At 39.1% G+C, this 22,274-nt stretch overlaps 1 protein-coding gene across 1 annotated transcript; it reads left to right on the forward strand.

The window, feature by feature from the left end:
* The first annotated feature begins 320 nt into the window (after nt 1-320).
* Nucleotides 321-22,189, forward strand: LOC139109807 (lipase 3-like). The gene is made up of 8 exons (XM_070669151.1): nt 321-848; nt 1,073-1,271; nt 4,298-4,412; nt 7,864-8,107; nt 9,107-9,265; nt 18,186-18,270; nt 20,939-21,081; nt 21,275-22,189. The coding sequence occupies exons 1-8, from the start codon at nt 669-671 to the stop codon at nt 21,425-21,427; spliced, it is 1,278 nt and encodes a 425-aa protein (XP_070525252.1). The 5' UTR covers nt 321-668; the 3' UTR covers nt 21,428-22,189.
* Nucleotides 22,190-22,274: the final 85 nt, after the last annotated feature.

The following is a 22,274-nucleotide window of genomic DNA, read 5'->3' on the forward strand; positions in this document are numbered from 1 at the left end:
ATAGAATAAAAATATTTTAACATCAATTTTAATTTTGAAAATACAAAACGTATAAGTTGTTAAAAACATAGAATTTGTATCAATTTTTCATGAAAGAATTGTACCAGTAAGCGACAAAATAGAAAAAGTAATTTTTAATTTTAGAAATCTATACTTAAGTAATTAACATAACTTTAAAAGATTTAAAATATATATCTAATTTTATTAATAAATTTTTCGTTAATTGTTAAAAATGTGCGAAGTTTTTTTTAAACAAATATTGAATTTCAAGTTAATTTAATTGAAAGTTTTTGTACATAAACGTTTATCTCCAAAAAAATATTCAGAAAAATATACAAAAAAATATTAACTTAAATTAAATTCATAAAAAAATTAATGCATATATTTAATCTGTTCTTAATTTTAATTTTCATTAATATGATCTACCTACTACGTTATTTTCAAAATGTTTGTAAATTTTTTTTTGTTTTTTATTTTATTATTTTAATTTTAATATCTGTTAAAATGTTATTTTTAAGTACTGTGTTAAATTAATTACATCTTATTCTTATTACAGATCGCACAAGAGCATATTACAAAAATTAATTTTAAGCTGCTAACAATTGGGGGTTTTTCTTGCAATCTACTTTGCAATAAGAAGTTTTAAATAAATTAATACAAATTCAAAAATGAAATTTATATTATTTACGTTTGTAATTGTTATAATGTTTTCAGAAAAACGATCACAGTCTATATCATATTTTTTAAGCACATTTCTAAATTTTCTTTGTCCTAAGGACCCAGGTTTGATAAAAGTTAAAAGAATAAATCAAGCTGAAAGAGTGAATAATGCCAAAGTATTAGATTTCGTGAGTAAGAAATTATTTTTCATAAATGCATTTTGCAAATTTAGTTCATTGTTATTAAATTTGTAATACAGATTAAATTAAAGGTAAAACAATTTAATAGTTTTACGTTTATTTTTACGAATGTAAATAAATTTTAATTTTAATTTAATTTATATTCTACTTTTTACTAATTCTTAGAACTAAATAATTATAAAATATAAATTAAAAGGCTATATTTTATGTAGATTGGTCTAGTAGAACGATATCATTATCCTGCTGAAGAGCATAGTGTTACAACAGAAGACGGTTACAATTTGGTAATTCACAGAATACCCAGAAGTCCATTGTCAAATAACCAGAAAAGAAAGGAAATTGTTTTTCTTTTACATGGCATGATTGCTTCATCTGATTATTGGGTACTATACGATCCTAGCAAATGCCTTGGTATGTACATGTGATATGAAATTCATTGTGAAGCATCGTGTAAAATGTTTATCTAACGTCTATGCAAAAAAAAATTTAATTTTAAATTTTATCATTCAAAAATTATTAATATTAAGATCTCGATGTTTTTGAATCTGTTTTAAACTTTAGTCAAATCTTTTTTTATGTAAATGTATTAAGACAATAATACTTAATATCAATATTTTTAATATAAAATTTCGAGTGTTGTTAAGAGTAAAGCTTTTTCTAGACATTTATTTCTCAAAATGAACACAAGAACAAAATATTAAACATAATTTTGTTACGTTTCCGTCGCGTCTGTCCGTTTAAGGGTCAGTCCGGTTATTTTATCCAGGGATCGGACTAAGATTGCTCAGTCTTCAAGGCCGAATAGATAGCGGAGTTTGTAGATGCGATATCTAGAGTCGGTTTTATATAGGTGTTCAGGGGGGGGAGGATAGTTGGTTTCGAATTCGACTAATATGACCTTGTATTCGGGTTTGTTGGAAGATTTGAAATCGTGTAATTGTTAGAGTAGCTCGGAAGGGTTTTTATTTAATTCAAATATTTTCTTTATTCGATATCGGAGCCGCTTTAATTGTACCCGCTTTCCGGCGCGTTGTTTTATCCGCGTTAAATTTGTATTTGCTACAAGGTGACATCTAAACCTTGGTGGCGTCTCTTTGCTCGCTATGCAGCTAGGCAGCGGCTCGCTACGCTCTATTGTAGCGATGTTGGTCGGAGGCTCTTCTAAGGGTATTTTCTAAGTGTATGCGTTATTGAAGGAAAAAGTTTGCTCTTAATGAATTGTTGCACCGGAGAGGTGCACAGGGTTCGTCCTTCGGGACCATCGCTTAAGCGATGATTAGTTTATAGAAGTAAATCTTCCTTTTTTATTAAAAGTCGTATTATCTTTATTTTCTTCTTCGTTTCGTGTTTAGTATAATTTTCGTGGGTCGAGTTATGGGTCGCTAGCTCGTCATAACTCACTGACTTGCACGAGCTTCGGAGCTCATGCATTTTATATTATTTACTTATGTCTTGTCAGCAAAATTGCAGAAGGAAGTGGCCGAGTGCCCTACTGCTTTCTGCTGATAATGCGTGGTGTTGTAAATGCTGACGAGACTGCATCGTAGGCTCAGCAGATTCTAACGGTTTGGTAATCTGCTGAGTCTTTGTAAAAAATTGGCGCACGCAGTGTGTCAATCACCTGCGTTGACGCGTCGGGTTACAACAGAATTAATAAATATATATACCAGGCGGCTGAAAAACTTACAAAAGAAAAAGCAAAAGATTAATAAAGAAATAACACAAATTTAAGAAAGGTGTAATTAGAGGAATTTAATTGGCGTAAAAAACCCTCCCCCAACATGGGAGGAGGGAAAAAGCCAAAGAGAGAAAATTATTACAATTCTTACAAGAGTTTAGAATACATTCATGCACAAAATAACAAAGATTCAAAGGAAAGAGAGAGATTATTACTCACGGATCTGGAGATTATTTAAAAGATTGATATCCGTCTCAAAATTATAACAATTATATTCAAAACTGTGAGAGTTCCCAAATCTAGAATTTGTGTTCGTTCGTTTTAAAATTTTCTGATGTTGTAACCCGACGCATAGACACAGGTGATTGACACCGCGTGCGCCAATTTTTAAAACGAAGACTGAGTCAGCAGGAGCAGCCTGCATCCTCAAATGGGAGCAGCCCAAAATCCTTAGACAGGTTCAGCCCGTTTGATTAAATTCGGGAACTGCCCAAAAATCACAGAAACAAACTGTGTCACAAGGAACAGCTCGTTACACTACAGAAAAGCGGTTATTTCAAAGTTCCAGGAGCAGCTCGATATTGAACTCTGTCACTCCGATTAAAGGAATTCGCACTCACAATTGTAACATTCAAAACATTTACGTTTTAAATAAAATCTCCTAATATCTTTATCCTATTTGACAGATGATAACATATTATCATCTGTCAACATCTGTCAGATAACTGAACATGTTATTAAAAGAAAATCGACTAAATGTCCGTTACTAAAGAAATAGAAACGAAACGAGAAGTCGACGAAAAAAGCGCGAACACTAAGGTCGAGTATAGATTCGTGGGAAGACGAGTCTGATATCGAATTAGACTTAAATAAAATTTTATACCTTTATTTATTGCGTTCAATTCGTTATATTTTGTTGAGGCTATGTACTACTGTTGGGGTCGATATTGATACTAGTACTGATACTGATATTGCTACTGACTTAACGAGTTTTTGCCTGTTATTTATATGGAGGTAGTTCCGGGTCTCTCACTAAAGGTGCGAGCTTACCTGAGCTTAATTTCTTAAGGAGGAAGTGCATGCCGATTTAATGCTGACATTTTTTAATCAATCAATGCTCGGTTTCGTAAATGTGTCGCGATCGTATTGGAATGTGCTTAATTGCAATTTTGTCATTTCGTCGCAGGTCTACAAAATATAAAATTTGCTGGTGTTTAGGACTGTAATATGGGTGGGTAATTTAACTAGCCAAATTACCAGCACAACACAACAGGTTTATTAATTTGCGCGTACAAGCAGAATACAAAACAAAGCTTTAATATAATCGCAAGGCGAAAGCGTAAGATCTAAACGATGTGATTACAGCGAGTGCTCGAGAAGAACTGACTATCGAGATGCATTGTTTAAACGCGTTTGGGGCCCTATTCTTTATTAGCGTTAACAGGAAAGCTTATCTAGCATTAGGTATGATTTTTAAGAACTTTTATTGCGGTTCGGGACTAGCCCGGCGCCGTGCTGATACGGCATGTGCGTGCGTAAAATGATATTATATTCAAGTGCAACCGCATGGCTATAATAAAAATAAAACTTGAAAAAAGAATCAACTTTTGGCCATAGGAATAAACAATGCGTCTTGAAGTCGTTTAGCTGGCGACGTTAAGGCGGTCGCAGATAGCTGATCTGTGACAATTTAATTTAATTTAATTAATTGTAAAGTTAAATACAAATTAAAACAGTTTCTTATTATCTTATGTTACAGCCTGTTTATTGGCAGATCAAGGCTATGATGTATGGGTTGGAAATATGAGAGGAAACAGTTATTGTAGATCACATACAAATATGACGGTATATAATCCTAAATTTTGGCAGTATAGGTAATACATTATTATTGAGATTTATTTTGAAGTATTATTAGAGTTGAAACTAAGTTTTAATCTATCGCTTAAAAATAAAAAATATTTATTTACCAAGCAAGACAACAAGATAACGGTTATTTTTACTGAATGAAGTATATGTGACGAGTTATAAGCATGTAAAGTCAATAACATTTAAAGAAGAACGCAATAAACATGTAAAGCGTATATGAAAATATGAAAATATTTATAACAAATTTTATGAATATTAAATCGAAAATATTACAGTTATGTAATGTTTGCGGATGTTCGAAATCCGTTTGAATTGTTTGAATTTGATATCCGGTTCCACCTAGCGCTGAGCGTACGAGTGTGTAAGTGATAAATGGAGAGTCGAATAATCGTATTCTTTTTGGTTTCGTTTCAGTGCTCCAATGCACAATTATTTAATCGACAATTAACAATTCTACACAACAGAAACAGCAAAAGAGGTGGCTGCGCCGATGACGCGATAGTCTTTTTCGACAAATGAGTTCGAGAGCGATTAGTATAGAGCGGCACGTGTCTGCTTTAATGCTGTTGCAAGACTACTGCAATTGGAAAACCGGTAGCGTAAAAAAACCAATAAATACGCGCGAAAGAGAACAGAACAGGTGTATACCATGTATAAACAGCATGATTGACCTTGAATCGACCTCGTTGTCCGGTCGACCGAATATCGATCTTTAGCGAGCTATGCCCGGTGTGCTCGTTGGGATTCTGGGATTTGATCAGAGGAGATCCGGTTATACAGTGAGACTGGCGTTTACGAACAAAATATACGTTTATTGATGATTAAAACAAATAAGAAATAAATAAGAAAATAAATATATATATTGTGGATCGGAGACGCGGACAGATTGTGCGCGAGAATTAACAATACAATAACAGCATGATCGCAATGCCGGGATGTAACTGTGCACGTATGTTGCGGCAGTAACGTGCGGTTAGCGCAAACAAATACATAAAAGCGCGGAATCACGAGATAATCGTCGATGACGCGATTTCGAGTTAAAGGCCGCGACGATGAGTTCGAACAACACGCGGATAATAATATTTACGATCGCGGTGTATTGTATCGGGTCGCAAATCCAGGGATGGCTGCACCTGTTCGGTGTCGCGTAGCCGAGATCCCTCGGCCGAGACGGAGATCACTTCACCCCGTGGTCGGCGACAGTGCGAAAAGATTCTCTAGTCTTGAATCACGGAGGCTGTTGGCCGAGGTCTGAGAGTTCACTCCACCTCTAAAGATAGCCGTGCCAGCGATTCCGAAATTCGGAGTTTTCTGATCAGATTGAACCTCAGGATCTCCTGGTTGAGACAAAGAGTGTTTGTTTGAGGATCGGTTCGGGATATGATGCTCTGAAGCGAGCGGATCAAGAACGGTTCCGTTGAGCTCCGATATCGCCTTTTTATACCTAAAAAGTGATGACGCCGGGTTTCTGGGACTCAGCGGAGATAGTGACGATCCTGACGTGGCGTCGAGGTCCCTGTTGCGGCGCGGTCGGGAAACAACGGGTCTCGGCGTTGTCGGCGCATTCGGCAACGATCGGAATGATTCAGCTTAGCCCGCGCGTAAACTTAGCCGAGGAACGATGGTCGATATCCCGCCATTATATTTTACTTTTGACAGTTTCCTTAAAAAATGTTTGGGGCGCACCGCGTCTCAGGTCCCCGCCGGACGATCTTATGTCCGGCGTCCGGCCGATGGTGTGACCGGAACGGTGCATCGCCAAGTGCACTGTTACAACCTAAAGAGTATAAAGTCGTGATCATCTTAATTGGTTTGCGTAGCGTGAGAAACAGTCGGATTCCCGGCGGTGCACGTATCAAAAATGTGGCCGAACTTTACATAATGAGTCGCGAGCTAACGAAAACAATACATTGACGGTTAGAAATCAACTTCTAAACACATAATATTGTCTTATTTAAATTTTATTAGCAAAACCAGAGATTAATTTTTTTTCTCTTTGTTTCCTCTTTACTTTAAAATGTTTTGTATCGCATATTTTAATATCACGAGGCACGGTAGTGCCTCGCGCCAAGTATAGGCGCAGCGTACTACCGTGCCTATTATACGCGAGACCAAGTATTGAGAAATTCGTACATGTTTGGATCTCGACAATGGCTGAACCGATTGCTTTCTACATAGGTTTATTGTGTAGATTAGGGTCGATTTATATAATAAAAGTGTTTTTATTTTTTCGCTACGTTATTTACAAACGAAGATATCGCGATGTAAAGTTTGCTTGCAAGAGTAAAATCACATTTTAACGTCGTCGTCGTCGTCGAACCGTACAAGTGTGACACAAGTTTACCCCGAACTTGTTATAGCATCAATTTTATCAAACATTTTTCTAAAAAGTATCAATCGTACAGCAAAAATAGATAAAACAAAAAAGGTGTATTTTATGTACAAACTTATATATAAAGGAACACGTTTAGAAAGCAATCGGTTAGACCGTTGTTGAGATCCAAACATCTCAATAGCTCAGAATAAAAGATCTCGCGTATGATACGCTCGATCACGCTGCTTGTGCACGTAACGTAGAATACTAACGTGTCTCTAGATTATATTATAACTACAAAATAAATGATATTCCCCCCAAAAACTTATTTTTTTAAAAAAAAAGAAAAAAAAAACTTGGCGCTGCGAAACCAAATCTTTAAAATTAAAAAAAAAACAAAAAAAATTAAAATTACAATAAAAGATAAAAAAATAAAATAAAAATATTGAATAAAAAAAAATAAAAGAAAAAATAAGAAAAGAAACATAATTCTAAGAAGACAAAACAAAAATGCTGATGACTTAAAAAATATGTATATTATAACAAAAATATTGAAAATGGGCAATGCAACAAATTTTTTGCCGTTCCACTTTTACAGATTGCGGACTGTTAAATGTATTTTAAAAATACTCTTTAATATACATCCAGTGTGGTTACAAAAATCTGATGCATAGCACATCGTAAAAAGCAAAATTATAATTTGAGATTTTAAAGATTTGGTTTCGCAGCGCCAAGTTTTTTTTTTCTTTACATTATCTCATCAGTTTTATAAAGAGTATTTATTATTAAAGTACACATTTTATGTTCTATTTTGGGGGAGTTTTTTTTGGGGGAATCTTGATTTTGTTTAAATATAATTTCTATTTTCTTCAAGTTCTTGGCGCATTTAATTGATCTCATTAATTTTATGAAGAGTATTTGTTATTAAAGTACACATTTTATGGTCTATTTCTGGGGAGTATAATTTTAAGAGAGTCTTTTTTTGGGGGAGTCTTGGTTTTGCTTCAAAACTTTTTTAAAGACGCTTTTTTCGCTCGCCTATACTTAGCGCTTTTTTTGAATCTTTTTTTAGAAAAGGTTATAAGAATATGGCAGAGAAATTATATATCTTGTAAAATCGTATAATCGTAGTGGTTATTTTTCAGTTTTCACGAAGTTGGAACGAAAGATTTGCCGGCCATGTTTAATTACATTCTTAATTGTACAAAACAAAAAAATTTATATTTTATTGGTCATTCAATGGGAGCTACTTCTATACTCGCTCTTTTGTCATCAAAACCAGAATACAATATAAAGATAAAAATAGCAATTTTTTTAGCTCCGTGTGCTTTTTGGGTGAAAGTAACACCTACATTTAACAATACGATGAGTTTTCTTCCATTTTTAAAGGTATGTCTTAACATTTGCACATTTTTACTGTAAACAGAAATGTTAATACACAAGATGAAACAATCTCATTAAGATTCCGAGATATATTTGCTGTAGTCATAACATATCAAGAGGCACGGTAGTGCCTCGCGCCAAGTATAAGCGCAGCGAGGCACTGCCGTGCCTCTTATACGCGAGACGACGTTTTGAGAAATCCGTAGATTACCGGATCTCAATAACGACTCAACCAATCGCTTTCTTAATAGACTTATTGTATAGATTAGGGTCGACTTATATAATAAAAGTGTTTTTATTATTTCGCTGCGTTGTCTATAAATAAAGATATCGCGATGTTAATTTTGGTTACAAGAGTAAAATTATTAATCAAATCTGATGCGTAGCATAACGCAAAAAACAAAATTATAATTTGAGATTTTAAAGATTTGGTTTCGCAGCGCCAAGATTTTTTGTTTTTTCTTTCTTTACATTACCACGTTATATCATCGGGACAAACCTAGGTCTATTTTTGTACGGTTTTACATGGTTTGTATTGTTTAAAATTTTCTAGATTCTTTAGGTTCTTGGCGCAATTATTTGATCTCATAACTTTAATAGAAAGTATTCAATATTATAATATTGAATACAGTAAACATTTTATATTTTTTTGGGGGGATCTAATTTTGAGGGTAATTTTATTCATTTTGTAGTTATTTTAATTTCGCGCGCTTATACTTGGCGCTTTTTTATACCTTTTTTTAAAATTATATTAAACGTTAGAAACAAGAATTTTCACATTGATAATTATTTTGTGCCACTATAAAAAAAAAGATAATTGAATGAAAACATTTTACATTATTTAGCAGTAACGCGTAAGAGTTTTCAATGTGTAAATTCTTGTTCCTTCTTCTGACTATCTCATTTAAAAATTGGTAGCACATTCTTCAGAAGTGTAAGATGCTAAAGTTGTTATTTATTATGAGCTAATTATTACTATTTAAATTTTTGTTTTGCATATTCCAGGAAATTTTACGAGTACATGAAATATACGATTTTTTACCACAATCTTTAGCAACTGTTACAACAGCAAAAACTTTATGCAATGATAATGCAGTAACACAAACTATTTGCATCGCTGTATTGTTTTTACTATTTGGTTCTGATGCACCACAACTTAACACTGTAAGTGTTATATGTAACACATAAAAATATTACTATAATATTAAAATGACCTATCGTAGTTATCAAACTTCAGCCTAGTAAGCGCGTATTCGCGAGACTACGAGAATGCAGCTTGTCGGGATATCAGAGTTCGAAAGTGTAAGTCCGAAACACCGAGATTAAATTTAGTACAAAAATAGAAACCAATAACATTATTAACATTAAATACGAAATATAATTAGAGGTATCCCGTAGAATAGACAGCGGTGATTACTCGAGCATACAATGCCTTGAGCGCGATTACCCGTACGGAGTGGATGAATAAGCGTACGCAATCAGTGCGGGTGCGTTTTAAATTATTAAACGGGTACGTGGATGTTGGGACACGATACGGTGGTGCGGGTTGTCGTAGAAGGTCGTTGTTAAGAAGACGGATGCAGATCTAATACGGATCGTAAAGCTTCCGTTGAAAACGCGGTGCAGAAAGGCGGATGCGGTGTCGTCTGCCGGTTGTAAGAGGGTGTACGGCACGATCAGTTGCGGTGAGGTACGGTAGTTAAAAGCGGATACACCATACTTTTATCATTAGCTAAGAGTACTCGGCCGAGAATACTCCACTTTGTAGATCACGGTGGTGCGACGGTATAGTATTGAGTTCGATCGTCGATAGCGGGACACCAAGAATGCTCAGCGGACGCAAAGTTTGCTTTACCAGTTCGACTCGGTGACACTAGAAATGAAAGCACCAAGAGTGTCTAGTTAAAGCAGAGTGCACTCTACCCTGTTGTGGTTGCTTTCGCTAGGATGCGGAAGGCTAAAGTGTTTGCTTCGTTGAAATAAGCAATTCGAGAACTGTTCTGATGCTTCTTTATATTACTTTTCTATACGGAAAAAGGGCGATACTAGAAGCGATTCACGTTGTGAGGCTGTATTACGAACAGGTTTTTCCTTTTGTGGTCAATTTGTTTTTTCTATTTTTTATAGTTTTCAAGAAATCCATTCGTCACTCACAATTGAGATGCATCCGATTTCTCTTCATAGATACTTTGAATACGTTAGTCGATTACAAAACTCATTGAAAATTTTATAAGAGAGTTTTCTTATCTTGTTTTTCGTTATCCTTCAATCGTGCATGTAAAAATTTAAATTTGTTATTAACATTTTCTTTGGGCGCAAAAAACCTATGTCCATGTTTTGTTTAGGAGAACGTGTTTTTTTTTTACACGTGTCCAGAAATTTACTTTGATAAATGTAACTATTTATGGTGAAAAATACCAATGTGGTGGACTCAATCGCCGCCTAGCACGGGTTGTAAGGCCGTGGGCCTGTTCGAGGGATCTACACACTTGGTGGCAACTGAGCACCGGGCTAACTATGAGCTTTACTAAACTACTTTATTTGGCTTACAATAAAGCGCTTTCACAAACAATGGGCGGAAAATCGATGGAGCGGGCTACGTGTAGTCGGCTCGAGGTATGGTTGCTAACTGGGATCGGATCATGGCGATCGTCACCGTGACGCGCCGAAATATTCTACGCATGCCCAAACTGAACAGAAAACAGCGCGCAACGCCGCGTGGCCCGTTTACAATGAGCGAGGGCCCGAAAGGCTTGATACGCATGGCCTAACCAATGAATGCTTATCATATAAACTACGCAAACAAACTCTATTAATATTAAAATTATCCAATGCCGCCCGCCTTGAAGCGTCTGCGCTTCAACATTTTATGCGCTTGAAACTGAAACATTATTGCACGCGGCTGAGCTTGATTACTGGATATAATGCAAAGAAATTAAAATATAACCAATTTAACGCAGTTACAAAAAAAAAAACAGAAATATATTATAACTCGCAAATATAACGAAATATCGTTTAAGTGATATGTACACAAAGACAATCGCCGAATTGTCAACGCTGGTGAGAGCCGCTTGAATTGGACCGCAAATGAGACAACTCCTCAGGCTTAGATTGGGAATATAGCGAGCTTTGTAAGTGGCCTTACATAGGCTCCTTGAACAGTTTTTACTAGCGCAGAACGAGCACGCCCTTCTGAATCTCGATGAACTTCCTGAATACGGCCAGTAAGCCATTGCAAGGGAGGCAAGCCTTGCTGCTTAACCAATACTAATTGGCCGATTTCCAGTTGCGAACCCTTGTTTTGCGTCCATTTGCGCCTTTCCTGAAGGGAACTTATATACTCCTTGCTCCAACGGGACCAGAAGTGTTGTCTCATTTGCTCAACGATCTGCCATCTTGACAGCCTATTTACGTTGACGCTGCTTACATCATCCTCCGGAAAGCTATTCAAAGGGGATCCGATTAGAAAATGACCCGGACTGAGATACGCTAAATCATTTGGGTCCGAACTTAATGGTGCGATGGGACGCGAATTCAACACTGCTTCCACGAGACACAACGTGGTATACATTTCTTCGAACGTTAATGAGGCATTGCCTACCACTCTAGCGATATGAAATTTAGCCGACTTAATCGCGGACTCCCAAAGCCCACCAAAATGCGGAGCGTTTGGAGGTATAAAGCTTCACTCAATTTTGGAATCACGTAAATAACTCGCAACACCGTGTTGTGTCTCGTCAGATTGAATGGCATCGTACAATTCTTTGATATTTCGCTTTGCTCCTACAAAGTTCGTCCCGTTGTCAGAATAGACGTGGCTCGGTCTTCCCCTACGAGATATGAATCTCTTAAGCGTCGCCAAAAATGACTCGGTTGAAAGGTCACTCACTAACTCTAAATGAACCGCCTTGGTAGCGAAACAAACAAACAATGCGAGATAAGCCTTGTGCCTTCCCGCGTTCCTTCGTTTACCTTCACGCAGAAGGAAAGGACCGGCGTAGTCGACGCCACAATGGGAAAATGGACGGGACACCGTGACCCGGGGCGCTGGCAGCTCGCCCATTACAGTTTCAGAAAAGGAAGGTTTCGACTTGAAACAAGATATACAAGAGCTTAGAACCTTCTTAACCGTTGATTTTAATCCTATCGGCCAAAACCTCTGTCTGACAAATGCCATGGTTGCTTGAAGCCCACAATGCAGATTCCGCTGATGTTCAGATTGTATTATCATCTTGGTGATTTCATGCCCATGAGGTAGCAATATCGGGTGACACGTGTCAAACCGTACTTGAGCATTCTTTAGTCTCCCGCCAACCCGAATCAATCCTTCGCCATCTACAAACGGGGACAGCGATTTTAATTTGCTGCTATTATCTACGCACTTGTTCAACTTCAAAAGTTTATACTCTGCCGAAAAGCATTGCGCTTGCACGAATCTACATAACGCTGCTAAAGCCCTGGAAGACTCTTGAGACGATATTTGAAAATTGGGCGATTTGAATGGATTTCGTTTGCTCATCCTCAAGCAGTATGCCACGATTCGGCATATTTTGTGAATATTGGAGGTCCGAGCGAATAAATTGTTAATACCGGCAATTTCAGTAACCGTTACTGATGCTACTACGGCTCGCAATTCCGGCACGCTTTCTTCGCGAATCTCTACACTGCCAACAGGCCATTGCTGCTCTGGCAATTTTAGGTAATCGGGCCCGCACCACCACAGCTGCGAAGTCTTTAATTCCCTGGGAAACAAACCCCTAGATATCAGATCAGCAGGATTGTGAGCAGAGGCGACGTGTCTCCATGAACCGATGTCGGTGAGCCCTTGTATCTGCCCCACTCTATTTGCTACAAACGTAGACCATTTTCTGGATTGAGACGCAATCCAATGAAGAGTTATCGTCGAGTCTGACCAAAGAAAGACCGGTGTGTTTAATAAACCGACAGCCCTCTTTACACTATCAACCAGCTGTGAAAGCAACAAGGCCGCTGCCAATTCGAGTCTTGGTAAAGACGTTGCCTTTAGAGGAGCGATTCTAGACTTAGAGCACAACAATTGCGTTTGATAGTTTCCGAACCTATCAATAGTGCGCATGTAAACACAAGCGCCATAAGCCCGTTGACTGGCGTCACAGAAGCCCAACAACTGAATGGAATCAGAACTTGCGTTTGCTTTGACACAGCGAGCCACCTTGAAATTATTCAACTCATGAAGTTGAGAAATGAAATGCAACCATCTCGAGTGGATTTCTTGCGGGACCGACTCATCCCAGTCTACTCCAGCGGACCAGAGGTCCTGCATGATTATCTTGGCCCAAACTACTACGGGACCAATCAAACCTAGTGGATCAAATAACCTTGAAACTTCTGAAAGAATGTTTCTTTTGGTTATAATTCCCAATTGCTTAGAGCCTTGATATGAGAAATGGAATGTGTCATCATCCGTATTCCAAGCTAATCCTAATATGCGCGCGTTTACTTCCTGACTAATGGACAACGATCCGCTAGCCTGATTGACAACACCTCTCAACAGCTCCGGTGAGCTGGCTCGCCATTTCCCTAAATCAAAGCAGCCCCGACGCAACAATTGGATCACCTCATCGCGCATGTTTATTACATCCGAAATCGATTCCCCTCCCGTGAGGAGATCGTCCACGTAGAAATCATGCTTCACGCGAGCGGAACCCAAAGGAAAATCATTTTCATGCTTGTTTGCTATGTCGAGAAGACATCTCGTGGCTAAATAAGACGCCGAGGCCGTGCCGTATGTTAGCGTGATCAATTCGAATTCCTGAATTTGCGACCGATCATCCTCACGCCACAATATTCTCTGGAGATGAGTCTGGGAAGGATGTACGAGTACCTGGCGGTACATTTTAACGATGTCACTAGTAATGACATATTGATGTACCCTAAAGCGCAACAAAATGGAAACAAGGCTGTCCCGAATGACAGGACCTATAAACAGGGCATCGTTGAGAGAAGCTCCTGAATCTCCTTTGCACGAGGCGTCAAAGACGACCCTAATTTTACCCCCTTTTGTGTCGTTCTTGAATACTGAGTGGTGAGGCAAATAATAAGCGTTGGTCGCGACAGATCTATCATCTACTGGTTTCATGTGCCCCAGATGAATGTATTCTTGCATAAAAGCGACGTAGTGAGACCTCAATTCGGAGTTTTTAAGAAAGCGCTTCTCTATGCCGCGGAAACGTTTCAGAGCCGAGTCTCGTGAATTGCCTATGTTATTGAGAACCTTTTCCTTGACGGGAAGCTTGACTATGTACCGACCCTGCTCATTTTGAGACACGTTCTCACAAAAATGCTGTTCACATTGCAGCTCCTGCATCGTAAAAGGGGAATCAAACTCAGGCAAATCCTTTAATTTCCAAAATTTATGAACTTGCTCGTGCAATTCCGCGTCGCTAATCATGGTGTGAAACGACTGAACCGTCATTGTTGCAGGAAGGGAGTTCTTGGGGGATCCTGATAATATCCAGCCTAACCTTGTCTTTTGCAAAGTAGGATGGGCAGTTGAAGGCCTCATCTGGCCCACGCAAATGAGCTCCCAGAATATGCCTGCGCCCAAGAGTATGTCGATTTCAGAGGATGTGCAAAAACCTGGGTCCGCGAGCCTTATATTACGAGGAATTTGAAACGCCGAGCGTGCAAGGTTAACTCCCGGAATGGAGTCTGTTATGCGATCGGTTACAATCGAGTCTACAGTGAAGCTAAATGATTGGAAATGCGAACGAATGCAAAGCTGTACCATTTCACTAGAATGCGATACCTTCCCGCCTATGCCGGTAATGGAAACGCTAACTGAACGCGCAGCTAATCCTAAGCTTCGCACAAATCGCTTGGTGACGAGATTCACCTGAGAGCCAGAATCCAATAATATTCTAGCGGAACACGGCAAGCCATCCCTCGAATCAACAGAAGCTATCGCGGTGGATAAAAAGATGCAGTCCGAATTAACACTGGCAACGTTTGCAGAAACAGGTTTCGTCGGACTAGGAACTGCCGATCGAGACGAAGAGGCAGTCGCGACTGTATCCGATTTAATAACATGTTCGTTCACCGGATTGCTTGCGATGTGCAAAAGGGTATTGTGCTTTCGCGCACAAGTTTTGCAGCTTCCCGAAGAGCATTTATTGGCTACATGAGAAGATGATTTTAAGCAATTGAGACACAGTTTAAATGACCGAGCCCTGTCTATTCTTTGAGAGACTGATAAACCCAGGAATTGTTTACACTGAAATATAAAGTGCTCCTCGTTGCACAAAGGGCATTTTGCCCTTACCACTACGGTGCAAGCAGTCTTAGATCTAGTTATGTTGTGGTAGCGCGTCGTCACATGCCTGACCGATGAATCATTATTCTTTTGAGTGGCCTCAAGGATTTGACAATACCGATTGATAAAGTTAATGAATTGTTTAAACGTGGGCAAAGTGTCGTCAGTTAACGATTTTCTCCACTCCTTGAAAGTGATTGCATCCAGCTTAGAGCTGATAAGATATATTAGGAGATCGTCCCACGAATCAGTGGGAAGCTTCATTGCCTTTAGCGCTTGAATGTGACGTGAAGATCCGTCAGATATGCGGCGCAAGTCCATCGCGCTTTCCCTTTGCATTTGAGGGATTTCGAACATTGCCTTGAGATGACTCTGGACAATCATACGTCGATTGTCATACCGTTCACGTAATAAATTCCAAGCAACCAAGTAATTGTGTTCCGATATTTCGAGAGAACTAATAACCTTATGCGCGTCGTCAATCGTTGAGGCCCTCAAATAATGAAGCTTGTGAATGTCCGCTAATGACTCATTCGAATGCACCATTGACCGGAATGTATCATGGAAGGCGCACCACTCTTCATATTTTCCCGAGAATTTGGGAATATCTACCTTGGGCAAACGCACGCTATGCATGCCCGGTGCCGGCGCAATTAAACTCGTTGACGGCGCGGGTGATGACGGGGAAATCGAAACGCTAGATGATGACGGAGATCGCAGCATGGAACGCATCTTAGCGGCGAGTTTATAAAACTTGTCCTCGAAGTCATCCCTATCCGCGACTTCTTGCGGCTCAAGAAATTCCAGAGCGGTCTGAAACTTCTCGTATTCGACCCAGTACGATTCCAATTTATTTTTGCGTTCCTCAATTTCAGACAAAGTCAGCGGATTGAGCGTTTGAACCGACTCTACAAAAGTATTGATTCGCGTGACCGATGATTTCAATGTAGCGCGCCGCTTCTTCAACTGTGATACGTTCAACTGATCGGTCATGGTGAGCAATTCAAAGAAAACGTGGTATTGAGGATATGATCGCAAATACCGCTAGTAAAATATACGCGAAAGACAATATCGACACGCTAACAGAGGAGATAACACTTTGAATATACGCAAGATCGACGATTAATACCGCGCGCTAAATGAGCCTATTTGCTAATCGCAACGAAATACAATTTACAAAATAAAGATACAGACAATGACTTGCGAGCTTTGAAGATCCCTTGGGAGAATCGCCGGAGATGACCCTTGTGTGATTCTGCGTTGCCTGACGACCGGAACGATGGCACGAAGACCTCAGGTACAGCGCCGGGGAGGTGCGCAGGAACGTCCACGTGTTGATGCGCAGATGCAAAGCCGCGCTGATGCGCAGAGATGCCGTCGTATATCTGCGTTGAAGACGCGTTGCAGCGACGCCGCGCTGATTGGCAGGAACACCGCCTTAAAGATGTGTTGCAGCGACACCGCGTTGATTGGCAGGAACACTGCCTTAAAGATGTGTTGCAGCGACACCGCGCTGATTGGCAGGAACACCGCCTTAAAGATTGGGCCGTGTGACGTCACGATGAGGAGCGGGAACACCGCCTTAAAGATGCGTTGCAGCGACACCGCGCTGATTGGCCGGAACACTGCCTTAAGGATTGGGCCGTGTGACGTCACGATGATGAGCGGGAACACCGCCTTAAGGATGCGCAGAGGCGAGACCGCGCTGCTGCGCGAGAGCACTGCCTTGGAGGTTGGGATGGCTGACGTCACACTGATGAGCGGGAACACCGCCTTGAGCATGCGCAGATGAGAAGCCGCGTTGCCGCGCGGGAATACCGCCTTGGAGGTTGGGATGGCTGACGTCACACCGATGAGCGGGAACACCGCTGCGAGGATGCGTAGAATGGCGCCCCGCAAGCGCAAGATCCTTACGTGGAGAAGGCCCGATGGTTGTCGTCGGTTGCGCAGAACGGCGCCTGGGCTTTCGCTGATCTGCCGCAGCCGGTGCCTGAGCTGGATCACTGTGAGCCGGCGCTCGTTAACGCCCTTTGATCGTACGGCAGGAACGATGCCTGCACCAACGTGCTGATCACGTGATGCGAACGTGGGTGGTGATGCCAGGGCGAGCCGCGCCCGATTACTTTCCTCGAGTCGTTGATTCTTGCGAATTCCGAACGTTGCATGAGCCCGCTGTCCTCAGAGGTTGCGGTTGGGTACGCCACCGTGTACGGGTGGATCTCTGTACCTTGGCTGCACAGCCTCAGCTTCCTCCCGCCGATCGCCGTATATCCGGCTCGAAGGACCAAATGGTGAAAAATACCAATGTGGTGGACTCAATCGCCGCCTAGCACGGGTTGTAAGGCCGTGGGCCTGTTCGAGGGATCTACACACTCGGTGGCAACTGAGCACCGGGCTAACTATGAGCTTTACTAAACTACTTTATTTGGCTTACAATAAAGCGCTTTCACAAAAAATGGGCGGAAAATCGATGGAGCGGGCTACGTGTAGTCGGCTCGAGGTATGGTTGCTAACTGGGATCGGATCATGGCGATCGTCACCGTGACGTGCCGAAATATTCTACGCATGCCCAAACTGAACAGAAAACAGCGCGCAACGCCGCGTGGCCCGTTTACAATGAGCGAGGGCCCGAAAGGCTTGATACGCATGGCCTAACCAATGAATGCTTATCATATAAACTACGCAAACAAACTCTATTAATATTAAAATTATCCAATTTACTTAGCTCTTTAATCCTTTCTTATAATTATACTTTATGACTTTTTTAATCTATATCATTTATTTTTGTTATAGACAGCTTTGCCAGATTTATTATCTCATGTTCCAGCCGGCACTTCTGTACAAACATTAGACCATTATTACCAAAATATACTTGCAAGTGGGTGTTCTTTTTATAAAATATTCTAATTAATATTATTAATAAAATAACATATAAATAAAACATTTTTCTTGTTATTTTTGATAACGTTGAAAGATCTGAATTAATTTATATAGTTGTGTACAGTGACCGGCAATAATGGCCTGTCGCACTGCGGCGACGGCGGCTCCCACGCGTGAGGTGGGGTAGTGTGCGTGAAGCCTCACCGCGGATCGGGTACGTGAGGCAGGGAACGCCGAAAGGAGCGAGAGGACGGGGGAAAATTTGGTGGGAGGTGTTCTCATGCTCTATCCCGCTCGCGACCCGTGCGTATGAGAGAGAAAGCATGAGTGAACGCTAAGAAATTATTATAGGCGTACCTTCGCTCTCTCGCTTGCACGCGTTTGTGTTTATACAGGCGGACAAAGATAGAAGTATATCGCAAGAGTACGCTATTAATTCTACACTCTTAATCATGTATCTCCAAAAATTGGCGGTACATGTTTCATTTTTTTCCCTACGTAATTTTCGAGGTACAAAAACCAGTCTTAAATAATGTATCGCCAGAAATTCGCGGTACACGATTTATTTTTTTCCCTACGTAATTTTCGAGGTACAAGAACACTATCAAACTAGAAAGGACAATAGTATCGCGAAATTTGGACGTACTATTGTCAAGAAAATTTATGCGGTACTCGGTACATTCGCAATGAGTATCATGGCAAATACCACGTTGTACATCGCGGATATCAATGTTTGTTAACGATTTATCCATTATATATGGATAACAAACAAGAAACTTTTATCACTATAACGCACTTTATAAAACGATATGGTTTTTGACCAGCATTGCGTATAAGCAACTCGCAACTGCTCTTATGCGGCAGACAGGCTGCAAGCGTGCAACATATAAAACAATCACGTCACGCGAAGACGCGCTTGTTCTGTCGTTTTGGCGATACATTTCTCGGTTTGGCGATACATTTTCCGTCTTGGCGATATCATTTTAAGTTTGGCGGTACACGTATGGCGATACGTACCTCCAATCTAATGTATCGCGAAATATTTGAGAAAATATGGACCACCGAAAAAAAGTACCGCGAATTTTTAAAGAAAGTACCTCTAATCCTATCATTATATGTATAATGTATCTCGTGCATTTCGTACCTCGTGCTAATGTATCGCGAAAAGTATCTCGTATCATCGTGTACCTCGAAATTTTTTAGTACCTCCAAAAATATTTGAATTTGTACCTCTAATTTGGCGGTACTAGGCGATACATGATTAACAGTGTAGCTTATACATTAAGACATTTCGCGACTTTTGACAATTGAAATTAAATACTCATGTTACTTATATTAAAAATATATATTTTTACATTACGTATAATTTAATTTTGGGATAATTTTCGTTTTCTGTCTTGAGAAAGACAATTTTAAATGCCGTTTTCTGACTTGAGAAAGACAAGGCATTTAAAATTGTCTTTCTCAAGACAGAAAACGAAAATTATCCCAAAATTAAATTATACGTAATGTAAAAATATATATTTATAATATAAGTAACATGAGTAATTAATTTCGATTGTCAAAAGTCGCGAAATGTCTTAAAGTATACGCTAGAATTAATAGCGTACTCTTGCGATATACTTCTATTTTTGTCCGCCCGTATAAACACGAACGCGTGCAAGCGAGAGAGCGAAAGTGCGCCTATAATAATTTCTTAGCGTTCACTCATGCTTTCTCTCTCACACGCACGGGTCGCGAGCGGGATAGAGCATGAAAACACCTCCCACCAAATTTTCCCCCGTCCTCTCGCTCCTTTCGGCGTTCCCTGCCTCACGTACCCGATCCGCGGTGAGGCTTCACGCACACTACCCCACCTCACGCATGGGAGCCGCCGTCGCCGCAGTGCGACAGGCCATTATTGCCGGTCACTGTACATATTACGCTCTCGCCTGAGACACGCTAGCATTTTCTGCAATCACTCTCTCATTCTGCGTTTACATTGCGCGTCGCGGAAGAAATAACATAGACTTTAAAAAAGAATAACTTGTTTAGTTAACAACAATCTTATACAATGCTCGTACGTTAGTTTCAATTAAAAGTCCTGAGGCAGACTTAACAGCAGGCAGTAATAAAATTAAAACCGTCTTTTAGCAACAGGAAACAAACGATCAAGTTTATGAAAATCCTCATCATGCGGATCGCTAACTTTCGGTGCAGCGTGCTTTGGTTCGAGCGTACCAATATAATCATTTAATATATATTTTTTAATTGTTTTTAAATTGCCGATATGTGATATACAGGGTGTCCCATGGTAAATTATCTTTCTTGTGGGAGTAGGTAGGGCTTATCGAGAAAAATACGAAAGTCATATACCATTTTGTAACATTATCTATTGTCATTAAAAAAAAATTTATATGTTTAACGTAAGGACGACAATGAAGCTGCGGATAAGTGAGTGCGACAAGCGGCAGCGCTATTCGTCTGTTACGCTCACTCACCCGCCGATTTCTTGTGACTCTTAGGCTAGACATTTTAATTTTTTCTCAATAACATTCGATAATTTTACAAAACAGTATAAAACTTTTCTATTTTTCTCGATAAGCCCTACTTATTTCCGAAAAAAAATTTATTACAGAACATCCTGTATTTATTTATAAATGTATAATTTATATCGATTGTTGCAGATGATTTTCGAAATTATGATTATGGTATAGTTGAAAATTATAAACGATACAAACAGAAAACACCTCCAAGTTATGATATCAAAAAGATTACCGCTCCAATACATATATTTTACGCAGAAAATGATATGATTGTAGCAGAAGAGGTAACATATCTGTTCAGTTTTTTATTGTCTAATTTGTTTTCACAAATAAAAACAAATTTTTATACAAACATTACAAATCAAATTAAATGCACTGTAGTATATTAAAAAAATATTTTTGTGAATTGAATAATTTATCCATTTCTTACTCTTTATTTACTTATTTCTAATATCGTCTTCTTGTTTTAATTTTCAGAGTATACTAGAACTTGAGAAACACTTGCCAAATGCTTTCACTCAGAAAGTTCCATATAAACTTTTTAATCACGTAGACTTTGTGATGGCAATTGACGCAAAAACTTTTGTATATAATAGTATATTAAAAGTAATACAAAAATTTGTCTCTTAGCAAAATAAATTTAAACATTAATGTAATATACAGAGTATCCCATTTTAATTAAAAAGTAAACCTATAAATGACAATCACAAAATTAATAAAAGTATAAAGTCTGATTATGGTTTGTTGCGCCGGCACCGTGGCCACGTCCGCGGCCACATCCGCGACCACGGCCCCGGCCCCTATTTCGTCCTCCTTTTTGCCATCGTGGTGCTGAAAAGTAATAAAATAAAATATTAATTATTGATATATTGCTCACTTTTGTACACTGTAAAAAATATCTGAATATTCAGACAATAAAAGTATCCGAGTTTTAAGATTTGATGTTTGAAAATAAATTTAAGACAATTCTGTTTTAATAATTAAAGATTTTTTCTTAAAATTTAGAAAAATGGCACGTTGTCTAAAATATTTACAGTTGGTGTCTAAAAAATTAGACACTGTAAAAATTTTCTTAAAATTTAGACAACAATAGTGTTTGAATTTTCAGATTTAATGTCTGAATTTTCAGATTTGAGTGTCTAAAAGTAAATTTAAGACAATTTTGTCTTAATAATCAGAAACAGGTTGAAAATTTAGAAGACTGTCTGAATATTCAGAAGACTGTCTGAATTAACCACAGGCACCGGAGCAGGTTGTCTAGGCAACAAAACAAAACCGGATAAGTTTTCACGATTCACATTTGATGACCGATCTTGATGTGTAGCGTGTGTGCATATTTCGTGCTAAGAGTGAAAATTTTATTATACTAGTGGGAATAAAGGTAAGTGGGAATTAACTTTTGTACTATATTTATATTTTTTTTTGTATCTCAAAGATTTTTCTTTTTGCAAAAATTGGTCTGAAGCCTAGTTTCCGA

Source organism: Cardiocondyla obscurior, linkage group LG02 (assembly GCF_019399895.1).
Source record: "Cardiocondyla obscurior isolate alpha-2009 linkage group LG02, Cobs3.1, whole genome shotgun sequence".
Classification (NCBI taxonomy): Eukaryota; Metazoa; Arthropoda; class Insecta; order Hymenoptera; family Formicidae; genus Cardiocondyla; species Cardiocondyla obscurior.

Excerpts from the sequence above, each read along its gene's own strand:
- LOC139109807 (XM_070669151.1), top strand. The coding sequence starts at position 669 with ATGAAATTTATATTATTTACGTTTGTAATTGTTATAATGTTTTCAGAA. Across the intron at positions 849-1,072 it reads ATGCCAAAGTATTAGATTTC|ATTGGTCTAGTAGAACGATA; the intron begins GTGAGTAAGAAA and ends TATTTTATGTAG. Across the intron at positions 8,108-9,106 it reads GTTTTCTTCCATTTTTAAAG|GAAATTTTACGAGTACATGA; the intron begins GTATGTCTTAAC and ends TGCATATTCCAG.